General features: G+C 40.6%; 1 protein-coding gene across 4 annotated transcripts in view; it reads left to right on the top strand.

The window, feature by feature from the left end:
- URGCP (upregulator of cell proliferation) overlaps positions 1-20106 on the top strand; it is a 60977-nt gene that overhangs the window by 20113 nt on the left and 20758 nt on the right. For 3 of the 4 annotated variants that reach the window (XM_056113348.1, XM_056113347.1, XM_056113349.1), the window contains one exon: positions 14784-14854. The exons of the other annotated variant lie outside the window; for it this stretch is intronic. In XM_056113348.1, coding sequence (XP_055969323.1) covers positions 14784-14854 — 71 coding nt within the window. The remainder of the gene's footprint in view (positions 1-14783; positions 14855-20106) is intronic. 4 annotated transcript variants of the gene reach the window in all.

Genomic DNA, 20106 nt, shown 5'->3' with positions numbered 1-20106 from the left:
TCAGATTACTGCTATTTATTCAGCCACTGATTAAGCTGATTGAATTGGGCATGAACTCCATGCCAAGGGCTTCTAAAGTAGTATTTAATGTTAATGAGAAAACATACATCTTTACCTTATGCCTAATCTCAATGGGAAGGCTTTTAGGTTTTTTTTTTCCATTTAGTGTGATGTTGGCTGTGGGTTTGTTGTAAATGATTTTCACTCCCTTGAGATTTATCCCTATTATTTTTCACCATGAATGCATATTAAATCAGGTCTAAAGCTTTCTCTGCATCTATTGATATATTTATATGCTTTTTGTCTTTTCTTTTATTAATTTGGTATATTATATTGATTTACATATACTGAACCTTACTTCCCTGAAAGGAATTCCCTTTGATCATGGTGCATGCATTTGATAATATTGTTGGAATAGATTTACTGTATTTTCAGCACTACACTCGTTTATTTTACAAGCCAGCTTACTTTCTGAAATTACCCTCCCCAAGGAGGGCCCTCCCTGCCCCAAGGGACCCAGCTCAAGCGGCCGACCTCCACTACCCAACTACCACACACTCTAGGCTGCTTTCCGGATGCTCGGACCGAGCCTCACGCATGAATGAAATCCCACGGAACCCAGATAATGCGGAACTTTGTGACGGTTGACTCTAGACTCAACGGGACCCAGGAGCAGAGATCCTCTTCCTGCTTCCCTCCAGTCTCCAGCGACCCATAAGCCACCTCCTGTTGGTGCCAGATAATCTCCTTATCCGCCACCCTCCAGAACTCAAGGCTGCTCCTCCCAGGCAGGAATGAAGCCCCCATAGCCATGCCATCGGACTCTGTGCCAGGCTGTTTTCACTCAGGGTGCCCCAGAGTGGGGCGGGTGAGAGTCCTCCCCACCCCAAGGGACCCAGCCGACTTCCACTACCCAACTGCTGCCATGCTCAAGGCCACTTTCCGGACTGTGCAGCCGCTTTCATGGCCACACAACACATTATAAGATACTTCCTACCCATTTTCCATAATTACCACACCATATTTGATGGGGTTCAGACAGTAGGCAACAAATAATACAGAGAAATATATAAATATATGCCTCTCAGAGATCCCGGCAAGCTACTGAGAGTATCCCACCTGCACGGGCAGAACCTGGCAAGCGCCCCATGGCGTATTCGATATGCCAAAAACAGTAAAGAGAATAGCTCTCATTCCCTTGACCCTAAAAGAGCCTGCAATCATTTGGAAAAGACTAGTAAGAAGAGGCTGCTAAAATCTCAGGGCTGGGAGGAATAGAGATGCTACTGGCGCCCGCTCAAGTAAATCGACAACAATGGGATGACAGTGATACAGTGATAACAGTGAACATAAATATTCATATCTATTATAGAAAGAAATTGAATTCTGCCACAATCTAGAAACTTGCAAGTTACGCATACATACAACTTAGTATTGCCTATTTTTATGAAGATGGAAGTGGATAGTTGATTTTTTTCATACTCAGGACATTTTTGCTTCTTTTTTCCTCTTACAGTGTACAAACAGGAATCTCAGTGACAAAAGAGGGTGGAGAAAATTTCATCCTCTTTTTTGGGCGGGGGCCAGGAAGATAGGAATAACAGTGGGAATAGACCATTGCAACAAGTCCCATTTTATAAACTTCAACCCTCATGTCTTTCTCTTTCAATTGATTGTTGGATAATATTGGCTTGTCCTTGTTCCTCTTGCAGGGAGCTTAGGTTTATTGAGTTACTCCCAACACAGTGCTCCCAAGGCATACCCAGTTCCATCAGACAATAATAATCCTATATTGCTTTTCTCTTTCCTTTATGTCCTTTGCTTGGTTTAGCAATGACCTTTTTGTATAGACTCAGGAAGACCTGAGTTTTGATGCTATGCTTTTGTAACATGGGAGTTAATTGACTACAAATAATATTTACTCCTGAGCATCCATCATATTTACTTGACTTAAGCCTGAGTTGCTCTAATTTCCTAAAACACCCCAAAAAGAGGGTCCCAGTGAGGAACTTGGATAGACCCAGGACAAACTATGAATTACCCTGGTACCAAAAAGGGACAAGCTAAGTGTTATAAGAAGTATAATGTTAAGAGCACGGTCATGGAACAAACTCTCTCATGATCTAAAAAGAAGTAACTGAATGAAACAACAATGAGATATCATCGCAAACCAGAGAGAGACTGGCACTCATCCAAAAGAACAAGAACAACCAGTGCTGGCACAGATGTGGGGAGAAAGGGACTCTCATTGTTGGTAGGAATGCCAACTGATCTATTCTTTTTTTTTTTTTTTTTGCTTTTTGGGTCACACCCAGCGAAGCACAGGGGTTACTCCTGGTTCATGCACTCAGAAATTACTCCTGGCGGTGCTCAGGGGACCATACGGGATGCTGGGAATCGAACCCGGATCAGCCGCGTGCAAGGCAAACGCCCTACCTGCTGTGCTATCTCTCCAGCCCCGACTGGTCTATCCTTTTTGAAAAACAATATGGGTATCGAGAACAGATGACTAGTTAAAGAAACTTTGGTACATCTACATAATGAAGTACTATGTAGCTGTTAGAAAGGATGAAGTCATGAAATTTACATACAAGTTGTACTGCATGGAAAGTATCATGCTAAGTGAAATGAGTCAGAAAGAAAGGGACAGACATAGAAAGATTGTATTCATCTGGGGAACATAAAGTAACAAAATAGGAGACTGACATCCAAGAATGGCCGAGATAAATACCAGAAGGTTTACTCCATGGCTTGGAGGCAAGTCGCACACTCTAGTGGTAAAGGCAGCTCAGATAGAGACGGGAGCACCAAATAAAGGATGTTAGGAAGATCCACCCAGGATGGGAGATGCATGCTGAAAGTGTACTATAGACCGAACATGATTGCCACTCAGTGCCTCTTTTGTAAACCACAGCACCCAAAAGGAGAGAGAGAACAAAAGAGAGTGTCCTGCCACAGAGGCAGGATGGGATGGGGGGAATGGGGGGGGTGGGAGGGATACTGGGATTAGTGGTGGTGGAGAATGGGCACTGGTGGAGGGATGGATACTCAATCATCGTATAACTGAAACCCAAGCACAAAAATTTGTAAGCCTACAACTGTACCTCATGGTGTTTCACTAATAAAAATTTAAGAGAGACATAGAGAGAGAGAGAGAGAGAGAGAGAGAGAGAGAGAGAGAGAGAGAGAGAATATGGGCATTCCTTAAAAAACTAGAAATTGAGCTCCCTTTCCACCACCCAAGCCGAGCTGGTCTCTTCTCCCCACTCAACCAGGTCAGTTTTCCCGCCGCTTCTCGAACCCGGGACTTGGATTTCACCGTGCAAGCCCCCAGGTGTCCCCCAGACGCCAGGAGACAAAGCAGATCTGAGCCTCTCTGCCTCTCCCTTTCCGCCGCCCAAGCCGAGCTGGTCTCTTCTCCCCACCCAGTCTTTACTCCCCAGACACACACCAGGTATCTGTGGGGGTGTGGCGACTTTAGAAGTGGGCGTGGCTTTTAAAAGTGGGCGTGGCCTAATTTTCAGCAGGCCAACACTTATGCGGCCACAAGTAGTTTACTCGAACCTACACTTACACACCAACATGAAGAAACAACGCAAATCCCCGCCACAGAGAGAAGATAAGGAAACAAGTCCAGAAGCCTCAGTAGGTACTAGCCCCCTTATGGACCTCTCTGACAAAGAATTCAGATATGATGTCATTAAGATGTTCAATCAACTCAATGAAATAGTCAGACAGATATCCACTAAATTGAAAAAGGACATGAAAGAAACAATCGATCGCACAATCGACAAAATACAGGAAGAAATGAGAGCAGAAATTGGAAAGCTTCGCACAGAAATGGCACGGATCAGAGATTCCATAGATGAAATCAAAAACTCAGTCTGTGCCCTCAAAAATAGAATGACCACAGCTGAGGAAAGAATCAATGAGCTGGAAGATCAGCTGCACCAAGCCAACACGCAACAACAAACAGTGGCAAAGGACCTCAAAATAGCTCTACAGAGAATCAGAGTCCTAGGAGACGATTCCAAAAGAAACAATATTAGAATCATTGAACTACCAGAAGCTCAGGGAAACAATCCCAATGAAAAAACCATGGTTAAACAAATCATCGCCGAGAAATTCCCAGAGCTCCACAATACAGCCATTCAGATTCAAGAAGCCCGAAAGGTGCCAGCTAAAAGAGACCCTAACAGAAACACTCCAAGACATATGATAGTTAGAATGATCGATGCTGCTGATAGAAATACAATGCTGCAAGCAGCAAGGGCAAAAAAGGAAATCACATACAAAGGAGCACCCTTTAGATTCACAGCAGATCTATCAGAGGAAACCCTCCAAGCCCGAAGGCAGTGGCGAGATATAGTGGAAAAACTCACTGAAATGAATGCTTCACCAAGAATACTCTATCCGGCTAAACTCTCACTCAAAACTGAATGAACGGTACACTATTTTCTAGATAAACAGCAGCTCAGGAACTTCATAGACTCAAAACCTAAAACAAGGGCTAAAGGGGCTACTATAAGACAAGACAAACCCTACAACCACAACACACCCTTACAGAAAGATGACAGAAAACCCCATAACCATACTCTCTCTCAATGTCAACGGTCTAAATTCACCATTTAAGAGACACAGAGTGTCTCTTAATGCCACAGAGTGGCAAAATGGATACAGAGGCAGAACCCAACATTCTGCTGCCTACAAGAAACTCATCTCAACACTGAGAGCAAACACAGACTCAAAGTCAAAGGATGGAAAACAATCCTGCAAGCAAACAGCTCCTGCAAAAAAGCTTGGGTGGCCATACTAGTATCCGACAACATTAATTTCACCTTGAAAAAGACTAGAAGGGACAGTGAAGGCAATTTTCTCTTCATACAACAGGAAGAAATCACACTCTTAAATGTATATGCACCTAATGAGGGAACAGCTAAATATTTAAAGCAACTGCTAACAGATTTTAAGGAGGACAATGCTAGCAACACAATAGTACTGGGAGACTTCAACATCGCCTTATCACCTCTGGACAGATAAACAAGAACAAAACCCAGCAAGGAATCATTGGCTTTGAAAGAAGAAATAGAAGAGAAAGGGCTTATAGACCTATACAGGGCTTTACACCCCAGAAAGAAAGAATACACATTCTTCTCCAGTGCATACGGAACATTTTCCAAAACAGACCATGTGCTAGGACACAAAACATACCTCAACAGAATCAGGAAGATAGAAATAGTATCAGCCATCTTTTCAGACCATGATGCACTGAGGATAGAAGTGGATCACACACAGACACGGAGAACCAAATCAAACACCTGGAAATTAAACTCCATGCTGAACAACAAGTGGGTCAGGAACGAAGTCAAGGACGAAATCAAAAGATTCCTGGAAACAAATGAGAATGAAGACACGAGCTACCAGAACCTATGGGATGCAGCGAAAGCCATATTAAGGGGAAAATTTATAGCTCTGCAAGCATATCTTAGGTCTGTAGAAAGGATGCACATAAAAACTTGACCTCATAACTCAAGACCTTAGAAAAGGATCAACAGAAAGAGCCTAAATCAGGCAGAAGGAAAGAGATCATTAAACTTAGAGCAGAAATCAATGACATGGAAACCAAAGAAACAGTCCGAAAGATCAATGAAACCAAGAGCTGGTTCTTCGAGAAAATAAACAAGATAGATAAACCACTAGCAACACTCACAAAGAAACAGAGAGAAACCCTAATAAACCGAATCAGAAATGAGAAGGGGGATATCACAACAGAAACCAAAGAAATCCAAAAGATCATCAGAGACTACTTTGAAAGTCTGTATGCCACGAAACAAGAGAACCTAGAAGAAATGGACAAATTCCTGGACTCCTATAATCTCCCAAAGCTGAATCAAGAAGATCTGGAGTATCTGAATAGACCTATTAACATCAACGAAATCGAAACTGTAATCAAAAGTCTTCCCAAAAACAAAAGCCCAGGTCCAGATGGATTCACTAGCGAATTTTTCCAAACACTTTAAGAGGACCTACTGCCAGTCCTTCTCAAGCTTTTCCAGGAAATTGAAAAAACAGAAACTCTCCCAAACAGTTTCTATGAAGCCCATATCTCTCTAATACCAAAAGGAAACAAAGACACCACGAGAAAAGAAAACTACAGGCTGATATCCCTGATGAACACGGATGCGAAGATTCTCAACAAAATACTAGCAAATAGAATTCAACTACTCATCAAAAGATGACCAAGTAGGATTCATCCCGGGGATGCAAGGATGGTATAACACTCGGAAATCAATCAACATAATCCACCATATCAACAAAAGAAAAGATAAAAATCATATGATCATATCAATAGATGCAGAGAAAGCATTTGACAAGATCCAGCACCCATTTATGATGAAAACCCTAGCCAAAATGGGGATAGAGGGGACTTTCCTCAATATATTTAAAGCCATCTATCACAAGCCTACAGCAAGCATCGTCCTCAATGGTGAAAAACTGAGAGCCTTCCCTCTAAGATCAGGGACGAGCCAAGGATGTCCACTCTCTCCACTGCTGTTCAATATAGTTCTGGATGGACTTGCAATAGCGATTAGGCAAGAAAAAGATATTAGGGGCATCCAGGTAGGAAAGGAAGAAATCAAGCTCTCACTAGTCACAGCTGATATGATACTAAGAGAATCCTAAAACTTCTACCAAGAAACTTCTAGAAATAACAGGCTTGTATCGTAAAGTGGCAGGCTATAAAATCCACACCCAAAAATCCATGGCTTTCCTATATGCAAATAGTGAAAGAGAAGAAAGTGACATGAAGAAAACAATTCCATTCACAATTGTGCCCCAGAAAATCAAGTACCTAGGAAGCACTTTAACTAAGGAAGTAAAGGACCTGTACAAAGAAAACTACAAAATACTACTTCAGGAAATAAAAGAGGATACGAGGAAATGGAAAAATATCCCCTGTTCATGGATCGGGAGAATTAACATTGTCAAAATGGCAATACTTCCCAAAGCACTGTCCAAATTCAATGCAATCCCTATTAGGATACCCATGACATTCTTCAAAGAAATGGAGCAAACACTCCTGAAATTTATATGGAACAATAAGTCCCCACGAATAGCTAAAGCAATTCTTGGGAAAAAGAAAATGGGAGTAATCAACCTCCCTAACTTCAAACTCTACTACAAGGCAGTAATAATTAAAACAGCATGGTACTGGAACAAAGGCAGAGCTGTAGACCAATGGAACAGGGTTGAATATACTGACATCTCCCCCCAAGCATACGAGCATCTAGTCTTCGATAAGGGGGCAAGAAAAGTGAAGTGGAGCAGGGAAAGCCTCTTTAACAAATTGTGCTGGCAAAACTGGACGGCTACATGCAAAAAAATGGGCTCAGATCTCTGCCTAACTTCATGTACAAAAGTAAGATCCAAGTTGATTAAAGACCTCAACATCAGACCGGAATCCATAAGGTACATTGAGGAAAAAATTGGCAAAACCCTCCATGACATAGAAGCTAATGGTGTCTTCAAAGATGTCACACTGCTGGCCAAGCAAGTAAAAACAGAGATAGACAAATGGGACTATCTTAAACTAAGAAGCTTCTGCGCCTCAAAAGAAAGTGATCAAAATACAAAGACAGTCTACAGAATGGGAAAGGATATTCGCCAAATACACATGGAGCGACAGCACAGCGGGTAGGGCGTTCGCCTTACAAGCGGCCAACATGGCCGACCCGAGTTCGATTCCTCCGCCCCTCTCGGAGAGCCCGGCAAGCTACCGAGAGTATTCGATATGCCAGACACAGTAACAACAAAGTCTCCAATGGAGACGTTACTGGGCCCGCTCGAGCAAATCGACGATCAACGGGAGGGCCTTTACCTTTACCTTACACATCCGATAAGGGTTAATGTCAAGGATATGCAAAGTACTGGTTGAACTCCACAAAAAAGAAAACATTCAACCCCATCAAAAAATGGGGAGATGAAATGAATAGAAACTTTCACAAAGAAGAAATCTGAATGGCTAAAAGGCACATGAGAAAATACTCCACATAATTAATCATCAGGGAGATGCAGATCAAAACCACAATGAGATATCATTTCACACCACAGAGACTGGCCCGTATCCACAAGAACAAAAGCAACCAGTGCTGGTGCGGATGTGGTGAGAAAGGGACACTCCATCATTGTTGGTTGGAATGCCGACTGGTTCATCCCTTTTGGGGATCCATCCCAGTATGGATGATTCTCAAAAAATTAGAAATTGAGCTCCCATTTGACCCAGAAATACCACACCTGGGAATATATCCCAGAGAGGCAAAAAAAAGAATAGTCGAAGTGACATCTGCAACTGTCTGTTCATTGCAACACTCTTTACAATAGCCAGAATCTGGAAAAAACCTGATTTCCCGAGAACAGATGACTGGTATAAGAAACTTTGGTACATTTACACAATGGAGTACTATGCAGCTGTTAGAAAAGACGAAGTCACGAAATTTACATACAAGTGGTACTACATGGAAAGTATCATGTTAAGCGAAATGACTCAGAAAGAAAGGGATAGACATAGAAAGATTGCATTCATCTGGGGAACATAAAGTAACAGAATAGGAGAGACTAACACCCAAGAATGGCCGAGATTAGTACCAGGAATTTTACTCCATGGCTTGGAGGCCAACCACACATACTAGGGGAAAAGGTAGCTCAGATAGAGAAGGGAACACCAAATAAAGGTGTTGGGAGGATCCTCCCAGGATGGGAGAAGCATGCGGAAAGTAGACTATAGACTAAACATGTTTGTCACCCATTGCCTCTTTTGCAAACCACAACACCCAATAAGAGAGAGAGAACAAAAGTGAATGCCCTGCCACAGAGGCAGGGGGGGATGAGGGGTGGGAGGGATACTGGGATCCGTGGTAGTGGGAAATGGGCACTGGTAGAGGGATGGGTAGTTGATCATTGTATAATTGAAACCCAAGCACAAAAATGTGTAAGTCTGCAACTGTACCTCATGATGTCTCACTATTAAAAAAAATCAAACGAAGCTATTTCATTAAAAAAAAACTAGAAATTAAGCTTCCATATGACTTAGCAATACCACTTCCGGGAATATATCCTGAGGGTGCAAAAAAGCACAGAAGAAATGATATCTGCACCTGTTTGTTCATTGAAACACGGTTCACAAAAGCCAGAATCTGGAAACAACCCAAGTTTCCTTTGGTATATCTACACAATGTAATACTATGCAACTGTTAGGAAAGATGAAGTCATGAAATTTTCATATAAGTGGATGGTAATGGAGAGTAAGTGAAATGACTCAGAGAGGGACAGACATAGAATGACTGCACTCATTTGTGGAATATAAAATACAGTATGAGACTGACACCCAAGGACAGTAGAGGCGAGAGCTGGGACTATTGCTCCAAGATTGGAAGCCTGCCTTATAAGCTGGGGAAAAGGCAGCTGGGATAGAGAATGGATCCCTAAGTCAGTGACGGTTGGAGGGATCGCTCTGGATGGGAGATGTGTGCTGAAAGTAGATGAAGGACCAAACATGATTTCCCAGGATCTGTATCGCAAACCATAATGCCCATAGTAAAGAGACAGTAAGAGGGATATTGTCAGCCATAGAGGCAAGGGGAGGGATGGGATGGGGATAGGGTGGGAGGGATACTGGGGATATTGGTGGTGGAAAATGTACACTGGTGGAGGGATGGGTCTTTGATAATTGTATGATTGAAACTCATACATGAAAGTTTTGTAATTGTAGCTCAATTTTTAAAAAATGATGGCTAAAGATCTCTTTAATATTTGAAAACTACCTGCCAAATAAACTTATAAACCACTGTTAACTACATTTGTTTTATTTAGTATCACAACTTAGTTATATTTGAGGGATTTAAAAATAGTTTTGGCAGGGCATTTTTTATGCATTTGCCTCTGTAAAGCAATGGAAGTAATCATTGTATATTTCAATGAATATATAAGTACTACACAAAAAATAAATTAAAATTGTAAAAATACGGGGGTATGGTGCCGCCATCAGGTCTATCTGTACCTGTGAGGCGAGTGCATCAGCAGCCTGATGGCACCTTCAGACTTCCAGATAACCCAAAATTGCTGCTGTGCCTTTGGCCAGACCCCAAAAACTTGGGGCAAAGCTTATAAAGAAAGTAAATGGCCAAAAGTTAAGTATATGGGAAACACACCCACAAACCACCTCCAGCTCAGCTATATACTTGGAGGCATGGCCCCTCTGGTTCCTGACTGAACTGCTTACTGGCCATGATCCCAGAGACTCAGAAACAAATCTCAAAACCCAACCGCTTTTGGCAGAAATGCATCCATCCCTACAGTAGGTTACCGGCACTGGGCCACCCCAGGTGGGAATATATTTCGTGCCTTGGCCTGTTCCCCCTGGCAGCCCAGTGGCTGCCATCCTTCAGAGGCCACTGGACAGTCAGGTTTGGGCCCCCAGTGATGAGACACACAGGGCCTCACGGAATGGGGGTAGAGCCGGTCCTGTGCTCCCCACCCCAACGAGACCTCAAATCATCGCCCACGAACGGCCTCTCTGGCCCCTGATCAAGCTGCTTAACGGCCATGATCCCAGAGACTCAGAAACAAATCTTGAAACCCAGCAGTTTTTGGCAAAAATGCGTCCGGACCACACAGTAGGTTACTGTCGCCAGGCCACCCCAGGGGGGAAAGGGTGCTGTCCCTCCGCCTGCTTCCCCCTGGTAGCTCCGTGGCCGTCATCTTCCAGAGGCCATTGGACATTCAGGCTTGGGCCCGCAGTGATGAAACTTGTTGGGCCTCACGGGATGGGGGTGGAGTTGGGCCTGTCCTCCCCACCCCAACGAGACCCCAAGTCATCCCCACGAACGGCCTCTCTGGCTCCTCATCAAGCTGCTCAACGGCCATGATCCCAGAGACTCAGGAGCAAATCTCGAAACCCAGTTGTTTTTGGCAGAAATCTCTCCAGATTTAAGTGTTAAAATTTCAGAATTTCAAAATCACATGGCCCTACTGCAGCCACGCGACATCACATGTTATTCATAACCAGCAATAGAACACAAATTGTCTACTGTTGTCTTTTCAGCAGATCCTAGTGTTGGGGTAAAATCACAAATAATAATGGTGGGTCTGGTGTCAGAATATTGAATGTGTTCAAAGTAGAGAGAGAGTAATGTGGAAATCATCTGCCCCAAAGGTAAGGGGAGGGTACGGGTTGGGGGTATACTGGTGTTGTTGGGGGTGGAGAATGGGCACTGGGGAAGGTACGGGTGTTTCATTGTATGACCAAGACTTAGACCCGAAAGCTTTGTAACTGCTCTCATGGTGATTCAATAAATAAAATTATAAAAAATGAAAAAAAAAGTAAGGTGGAGTTCATGCACAATTCAATCAGCTAATCAGTGGCTGAATAAATAGCAGTACTCCTACATTTAAAAAAAAATTGTAAAAATAAAAGTAACTGGACAAGGAACCTGCTGGAAAGACTATGGTGGCCTATAAGCTGGGATATATAGTGAGATGTCCCCAGGAAGAGCCACCCTTTAAGCTTAATATATCTTTTACTGAGTTCATACAAAATGACTAGAAATATTAGTATTCAGTATGATTGTTTAAATGTATTACCTAAGGAAAGGAAAAAGCAATATGCCCTTAGATGGAATATGCCCTTGAGTGGAATTCCTAGTAATCTAGAGTGCTGAACCCCCAGATGAGATTTTGTCCCTGAGTCCCTGAGTTAATCTCCTAGAAGAACGTCCCCTGAAGGAGGGGCTTTACAGCTGTTTATTGTAACATTCAGCCACACCTGTGTGTACCTCCACCCTTCACAATTTCTATATAACTAATGCTCTGAAAGGAAATAAATGGTAACTGATTACCAACCAGCCTGTGGCCCTGTTCCTCTGGTCCCCATTCCTCTGTTCCTTTGTTCATCTTTCTCCTTTGGCCGACCTGGAGAGGCAGTTCTTGACCACCGAACACATGCGTAGTGCACCCACACTTTGAACTCACAAATTATAAGATTAGTCATTAAGATTTTTGGTGAGACCAAATAAAGGGTGTTTGGAGGATCCTCCCAGGAGGGGAGATGCATGTCGAAAGTAGACTATGGACTGAACATGTTTGCCACTCAATGCCTCTTTTGCAGACCACAACACCCAAAAGGAGAGAGAGAACACAGGGGATTGTCCTGCCACAGAGGCAGGGGAGGATGGGGGGATGGGGGTGGGGGGGATATTATCCATGGTGGTGGAAAATGGGCACTGGTGGAGGGATGGGTATCTGATCATTGTATAATCAAACCCAAGCCCAAAAAAATTGTAAATCTACAACTGTACCTCATGGTGTTTCACTAATAAAAAAAAAGATTTTTGGTGAGAATCTTTTCATCAATATTCATCATTGATATCAATTTGGAATTTTCTGTTTTCATGATACTCTTTGTTTATCTTAGCTTTATAGAAACTGTTAAGATAGATTTTTTTTCTTCTTAAAATTTTTAAAGAGCTTGAGGAATTTGATAGAACATACTGATGAACTGTCTCATCCAGGGCTTGCTTTCTTGTCAAGGTTTTTAATTATTGTTTCAGTTTTCTTACTTATAATTGATCTGTTCAGGTTTTCTATTTCCTACTGATTCTTTGGCGATTTTATTAGTCTAAGGATACAGTCTTCTAGGTTCTCCGTTATAGTGGCATACGTTTATTTCCAATAATCTCTTATCATCATTTGTGTTTGAGAAGTGGCTGTTATAGTTTCTCACCTTTTATCTCTGATCTGATTTGTTCAGATTTTTTTTCCCCCTTTTTCCCCTCTCATGAATCTAGCTAAGGTTTTGTCGATTGTGTTTATTATTTATTTGTTTATTTACTTATTTTTAGCTTTTGGGCCACATCTGGTTATGCTCTAGGATTCCTTCTGGCTCTGTACTCAGGAATTACTTCTGGTGGTGCTTGGGGACCATATGAGATGCAGGGGGTCAAACCTGGGTCAGCTGCATGTAAGGCAAGTGCCCTACCCACTGTACTATCTCTCTGACTCCTGTTGTTTCTTTTCTTTTCTCTTTTTTTTTTTGGAAAAATCAACTGCAGTTTTCATTTACTCTTTTAATTTTTTTCTTGGTTTCTATACACTTGATTTCTGCTCTGATTTTTTTTTTCATTTCCTTCCTTATGCTTGGGATTCATGCGTTACTCCTTTTCTGTTTTCTCTGGCTGTGAGTTTAAGTACTTATTTGAGTTTTTTCTTCTTTACTGAGATAAACCTATATTGCTTTGAATTCCCACTTGGTATTATTTTTGCTGTGTGGCACAAGTTCTGATAGCTATTTATACCTTCTTTTTTTGCTCATTTTGAGGATTCATTTATTTCTTGTTTGATTTTTATCTATTGGTCCAATTATTTAAAACTTACTTAAAATTATTGTTTTTTCAGTTTCTAAATGTAGGAACTTTCCCCAGTTTTATTTTATTTTTAATTCTGTCTTCATAGCAGTTGTAGTCTGAGAAGATACTTGATATTATTTCTAATTTTGTGATGTTATAGATAGATTATACCCCAATATGTGATCTATTCCAAAAAAGGTTCTGTGTGTTTGGAGAAGAACGTGTATTTGACTTTGGGGGTATGGAGAATTCTGTAGACATTTCTTTTAGCCCTAGTTATTCCAATTCCTCATTTAGGGTTCTTATTTCTTTACTGATGTTCTCTCTGATCAGTTCAATGACAGAAATAGAGTGTTGAAGTTTCCTATTATTGTGTTGCCATCATTTTATCTTCTCTGATCAAGTGAGTTGCTTTATAAATTATAAATTAGCAGCTTTTTAAATTAGCAATTGCTTTATAAATTTTGCTGTCCCTTTATTTGCTGTCTGTAAGACTTAAGTCTGCTTGGTGAATTGAGTCCTTAACCAATATATAATAACCATCCTTATCTTTTCCTACGTTCTTCAGTTGAATGTTAATTGGTCACATACAAGTATGGCTGTCCCTGCTTTTTCTTTTTTTAAATCTGCTGTTAGCCTTATGATTATTTCCAGTCATTCATTCTGATACTGTTTATCGTGAGAACTCAAGTATATCTCTTGTAAGAAAGAAGATTAGATTTTATTTTCTGATCCATCCAGCCACTCATTGCTTTTTGATAGGAGAGATCAGCTCATTGACATTTAGAGACATTCTGGATATTAAGGAATGTGTTGCCATTTTTCTATGATCATTTTGGTTATTTTTGTCATTCAGCACTTATAGGAGTTCATTTATATTTTCCATTTTTTTGGTGAGTTAAGAGTGGAGAAAGGTTGGCACCAAGTGGGATGGTACCAACCTTTCTTGTTTTTTAGTGGTTTTAGTTAATTGATGTATTTAATTATATCCAGACTCAAATTGCCCCATATTTGGTAGTGGGAGCATCTTTGTAACTAAATCTTAATTCTTTAGGATACAAATGGAATTACTGGTCAAAGGGTATGTATGGCTTTATGTCTTTGTGAATGGCTATATTTATGCTCTAACCTACAGTCTTTGAGAGGTGCTGGATTTTCTAGACCAGTGTTTCCAAATTGTGACCACATATTAGAATCACTGAAGGCCTTTAAAAGACTGTGACACCCAAGCCTGTCTTCTAGATTTTTGTCTTTGAGGGTCTAGGGCACAATTTATTTCTTTAAAGACTCTCTCTCCTAAGAGATTTTAATATGTAGTCAGTTCTACAGGTAAAAATGGTGTTTCATAATTTTAATTACAATTTTCTTCTGAAATTGTTTCAGACATTCAGATTTCGGAGAAGTGACCCCAGAAATAAAAGCATCAGGAAGACAAACAGCTGTAGCAATTGCAGGTAAAGTTGTGGTTGGGCCTACTGTAAAGCAGGGCATTTTCTGTGTCATTGGGATTCGAGCACCCTTTTTATAGTGAAGTTGTCTCCTTTCCACCCCCACCCCCAGGCTCAGGCAGCAGTCAGCTGTAGCCAAAAATATGTAAAGCCATACCACCACCTGCTGGAAAAATAATGGATGACCAAGCACTTTAGAGTTCATCTGAATTAAAAGGTAGTGGCAATAGTCAGTGGGCAGACAGAAATTATACTAGCAGGCAACTTGAGACTTCGAGACATTATTTTCTCAGAAGAGGAAATGACATTACTCCAAAAACCAAACATAAAAAAAAAGTGTGAGATTATATCTTTCTAGCACATAGATAATTCAAAATAGCTGTCATGAAGAAACACAAAATAAAAAAAAAACTCACAAAAATAATTCAAAAGGCTCATGAGTAAAATTAACAAGCAAGGATAGAAGTTGAAACCTTTTAATGATAAATTAGTAGATTCAGGATGTGAAGAAGTCAATAAATGAAATCAAGAATGCTATATTAAAAGTTACAGAAATCAGATAAACCTACGGGAGGAATTAATCTGTAAGCTCGAAGGTAGAAGGTTTGAAATGATTCTGGTGGAAGAACAAGATAAAATAAGATTAGAAAATGAAATCGTACTGCAGCTGGAGCAGTTGTATAGTGAGCTTGACTTGCATGTGATCAACCTGGGTTCAATCCCCCAGCATCCCTTATGTTCCCCTAAGCACCACCAGGAGTGATTCTTGAGTGCATATTCAGGAGTGATCCCTGAGCTTTGCCCAGTGTGGCCCCAAAGCAAAAACAAAACAAAACAAAAAACAAACAAAAAAATGAAATAGTACTATAACAATCCAACTGCGTTAGAAAAGGCAACAGGACTGGAGCAATAATACAGTGGGTAAGGCACTTGCCTTTCATGCAGCCAACCCGTGTTTGATCCCCATCATTCCATATGGTCTCTTTAACCTCCCAGGAGTGATCCCTGAGTGCAAGGCCAGGAATAAGCCCTGAGCACTGCTGAGTGTAGCCCTCCCAAAAGGAGAGAGAGAAATGGTAACATAAGGCTTATGGATATCTCAGAAGGGGAAGAATGGGAGAAAGATAGCAGAGGGCATGTTCTGACAAGTAATAGTGGGGCCAGGAAGTTATCTCAGAGGGCTGGAGCATACACTTAGAATGTAGGAGGCCTGGGTTTGGTCCAGGGCACTGCACTGCACAGTCTCGTGAGCGTTGCCTGAAGCAGTCCCCTGAGCACCTATAGTAGGTGAGGCTAAAAAGGAAAGCCAATAAATAGATGAATAAATACCAAAATTGTTACACCAGACTAAGAATACTCAAAGGAAAAATAGCTAAAAACTTCCCAACCCCAGAGAAGGAACTGAATATACCAGTCCATTTAGATATCTGCATGCATACAGACTTACACTAAGGCAAAGCAGTGACACCAAAGGGCAAGATAAGTTAAAGCTACCTCTGTCAATTACCTGAGAAATCATCAAACTTTTCATCAGAAACTCTCTATGCCAGCAGAGGGTAGAATGACTCATTCAAAAATATTCAAAAACTGAAGACCAAGGATATTCCAAGAATATACCTTTCAGATAGGAGGGAGAAGAAACAAAAGCCTCCAGACAAGTGAAAACTGAAGGAGCTTACCCAAGACCATCTTTACAAGAAAATCTTTATTTAATTGAATGAAATGAGATGAATTTTAATTTAATTAGCTCTTCTAATTCTCAAAAACTTTAGCCAAAGTAAATAGAATCAGGAAACAGAAAAATTTTCTCTTAACAATAGTAAGCCCTTATAGACCAATAGTTTGTTTCTTGTCAATGGAATTGACTCTCATCAGAACACAGAAAAGATGGGGCTGAAACAGTAGCACAGTGTATAGAGTGCTATAGTGTATAGGGTGCATGAGACAGACTGGATTTGATCCCTGGAATCCTGTATGGTCCCCCAAGCACCACCAGAGCCAGGAGTAACCCCTGAGCACTGTTGGCTATAGCCCCCAAACCAAAATAAATAAGAAAAGATAAAAATTAAAAAGTTAAAAAATTAGAGCACCAAATGGTTAGATGTATTAGACTTATTGGGCAGCCTAGGGACAGAAACACAGTTCCTACCACTGAAGTTCAGGGACCAGCTTTGACTCCAAATCAAGCACAGAGCCAGGAGTAATCCCCAGAACTAGTAAGTATGTACCCAAACAAAAAGAACGAAGAAGTAAAAATTAAAAACTTAACCATAGGTGACCTATAAGAGACTTGATTTGGTTGTAAAGACAAACAGACTTAAAGTTAAGGGTTGGAAAGTGTTACTCCCACCTAATAAATATCTCAATACCTTTACTTGTGTCAGAATAAACTTTTATCCACAAAGCTCAAAGAAGATGTTAAAAACTGATATTTTATAATGATAATTCTATTATCATTATAATTTCAATGATAATGATAATCTCATTATCATTATAAAGTATCAGTCTTCTATTATAATAGGAACACACACAGAAACAACAAAGAGTCTGTAGAGTTACTCAGTGACTTACAACACCTGTCCTGAGTTTAAATCACTACATTTACCAAGCACAATTCTGGCAGCTCTGCCACCTGTGTTTTTTGGTACTACAAGCAGTTTCCAACTGCATTATGATAAGGTGTATGTCAGCATCACAAAGGGGCCCAAACCCCAGGAGACTGCTACAGCTTTAAAGATGTGTGAGTACCACAGACAGGAAGTACAGCATCAATATGTGTGAGCACTCTAGCGACCCCTAGTGGTTACTACAACCATAACTTGCATACCTCACCTAAATTGCTTGATCCCCAATAATCTGAGTGCAAGCACCACAGCAACACAAGTGAGCACTGCAGCTAAGTGCATAAGCATCACAACCTGATATATGGTCCCCACAAGCACCACAGCTAAGAGGACTGGCACCACAGCCATGTGTGCATGTGACCTATACTCAAGGCAACACCAGCAGTGAACAAAAGAAGGAGAGAGGAGGAGCTTATTAAAGCACCAGTATCTACAAAACTGTAAACGGAAAGGAATACACAGATCACAACACAGTTGTGCAAGGAGATACTGTCGAATGACTTTCGCCGGTGGATAGATCAGACCGAAATTCCCCCTGTAAATGCTAGCCTTAAGTAACAAATTAAATGAGATGGATTTAATACTTAGAGAGCATTCCGCCCCCAAATAGCAGAAGGCAAATTCTAAAGAGCACATGGAATATCTCAAGGATCGAACATATGCTGAGATGCCAAGAAAGTATCAATAAATTTATAAAATTGAAATCATATCAAACATTTTTTGGATCATTCTACTGTAAAACTAGAAAACAATAAAAAAAAAGTGGTAAATGCCACAGATAATGTGGAGACTAAATAGTATACTAAATAATTGCTGAGGCAATGAAGAAATAAACATAGAAATCAAATTGTATCTGAAGATAAATGAAAACGCAAGATAATCACAGACCACGGTATGCAGCTAAAAGAGGTACTCAGATACAGTTGTACTAGAAAGACAGTATAGGGATGCAGGCAACACACCCTGGTTCCAAGCCCTGCGTTGCATGGCCCACTTAGCACTGCCAGGAGTGATCCTAAAGCAGCACTGAGTCAGAATAGCCTCCTTCAAAAAACCCTTCCCACCAGAAAAGGGAAATTTATAGTAACAAATGATCACTTCAGGAAACAAGATAACACATATTTAAAAACAAACTTGGACCTAAAGTAACTAGAAAAAGTCAGTAGAAGGAAAAATATGATAAAAACTGGATAAGAAATAAAATAGTTATCAAAAAGACAATTCAAAATGCCCGTGAAACCAAGAATTTATTTTTGAGAAGATATATAGAGAAAGACAATCTAGTAATTTTGTTTCAGTGTTGTCAAAGATAATACAGGAATAGTGGCTCATAAGATTATTATGTTATATGCAAAATTTGAACAATCTCGGGGAAAAATTATTAGAAACATAACATTTTAATACTGAATAACAAAGAAATAGGAAGTTTGAACAGCTCAATTATGAGAAAGGAAAGTGAAACAGTAATCAAAATCTTTCCCAAAACAAAAGCCAGGTCTAGAGATTTCACGAGTTAGAGACTTTCACACAGTAAATACCTACTGACCCTCAAGTCTTCCAGTGATTTGAAAAACAAGACTTTTAGGCACATTTTATGAGACCAGAATTACCCTGTTCCAAAAAAACCCAAAAGAATCATATGCACAAAGAACACAATAGAGTAATTAATTTCTTTGGAGGCTGTAGATGCAAAAAACCTTTAAAAGTACTGAGTGAGCCAGGGAGGTTTCTTAGAGGGCTGGAGTACATGCTTTAATACCAGCTTCATCTAGTTCCCTGAGTACCCCTGGTAAGACCCCAAGCACCATACTATGAGTATTTCCTAAGTAGTGTCAGTCTTTTGTTCCCCCCTCAAAGTACTAGCAAACCAAATGCCACAATGTTAAAATAATCATTTTACATAATAAGTAGGATTTATCAAGGTGGCACTAAGATGGTTTAATGTAGTCAAATCTAATTTAGTGTTATAAACCACTTCAACAAAATGGGCAAATTACCTGGTCATCCCAAGGATGCAATAAAAGCTCTTGACATTACCCAGCATTAACTTATGATTAAAACCCTTAGCAAAATGGTCAAAGAGAGGCCAGAGTACTAGTACAGCACATCCACCTGGGTTTTGTCCCCAGCACCATATGTGGTCCCTCGATTCCTGCCAGGAGTGGTCTCTGAGCTCAGAGCCAGGAGTAAGCTCTTGTATGACCCAAAAACAAAAATTAAAAATAAACGGACATAGAGTGTACCTCAACATGAAAAATGTCATTTACGATAAACCTGTAGCAAGCATCACTCCCAATGGTGAAAACTTGAAAGTTTTTGCTCTAAAATCCTCTGAAAACAGGGATTGATTCCCACTCTGACTACTATCATTCAACGTAGCAATGAAGTTGTAACCAGCGAAATTAGATAAGAAAAGGCTATACAGTTCATACTGATTGGCACTTGCATGTATGATGTGTTGGGTTAAAGCAAATTATAAAGAAAGAAATCTATCACCAGTTCCAGATTACTGAAAACGTAAAGAAAAATGCCAAGGATTTTGGTAAAAAATCTGTTGTTAGACAAAAAAAAAAAAAGTAAGCTACAAAGTAACTTTTCTCCCCTCCCACTCCAGCATGTCTTCTGTTCTCTACC

The sequence above is a fragment of the Sorex fumeus genome, unplaced genomic scaffold, assembly GCF_029834395.1.
Source record: "Sorex fumeus unplaced genomic scaffold, SorFum_2.1 ptg000020l, whole genome shotgun sequence".
In the NCBI taxonomy this organism is placed as follows: Eukaryota; Metazoa; Chordata; class Mammalia; order Eulipotyphla; family Soricidae; genus Sorex; species Sorex fumeus.
The sequence above is the reverse complement of the archived record's forward strand: the minus strand, read 5'-3'. Positions and strand labels throughout refer to the sequence as shown.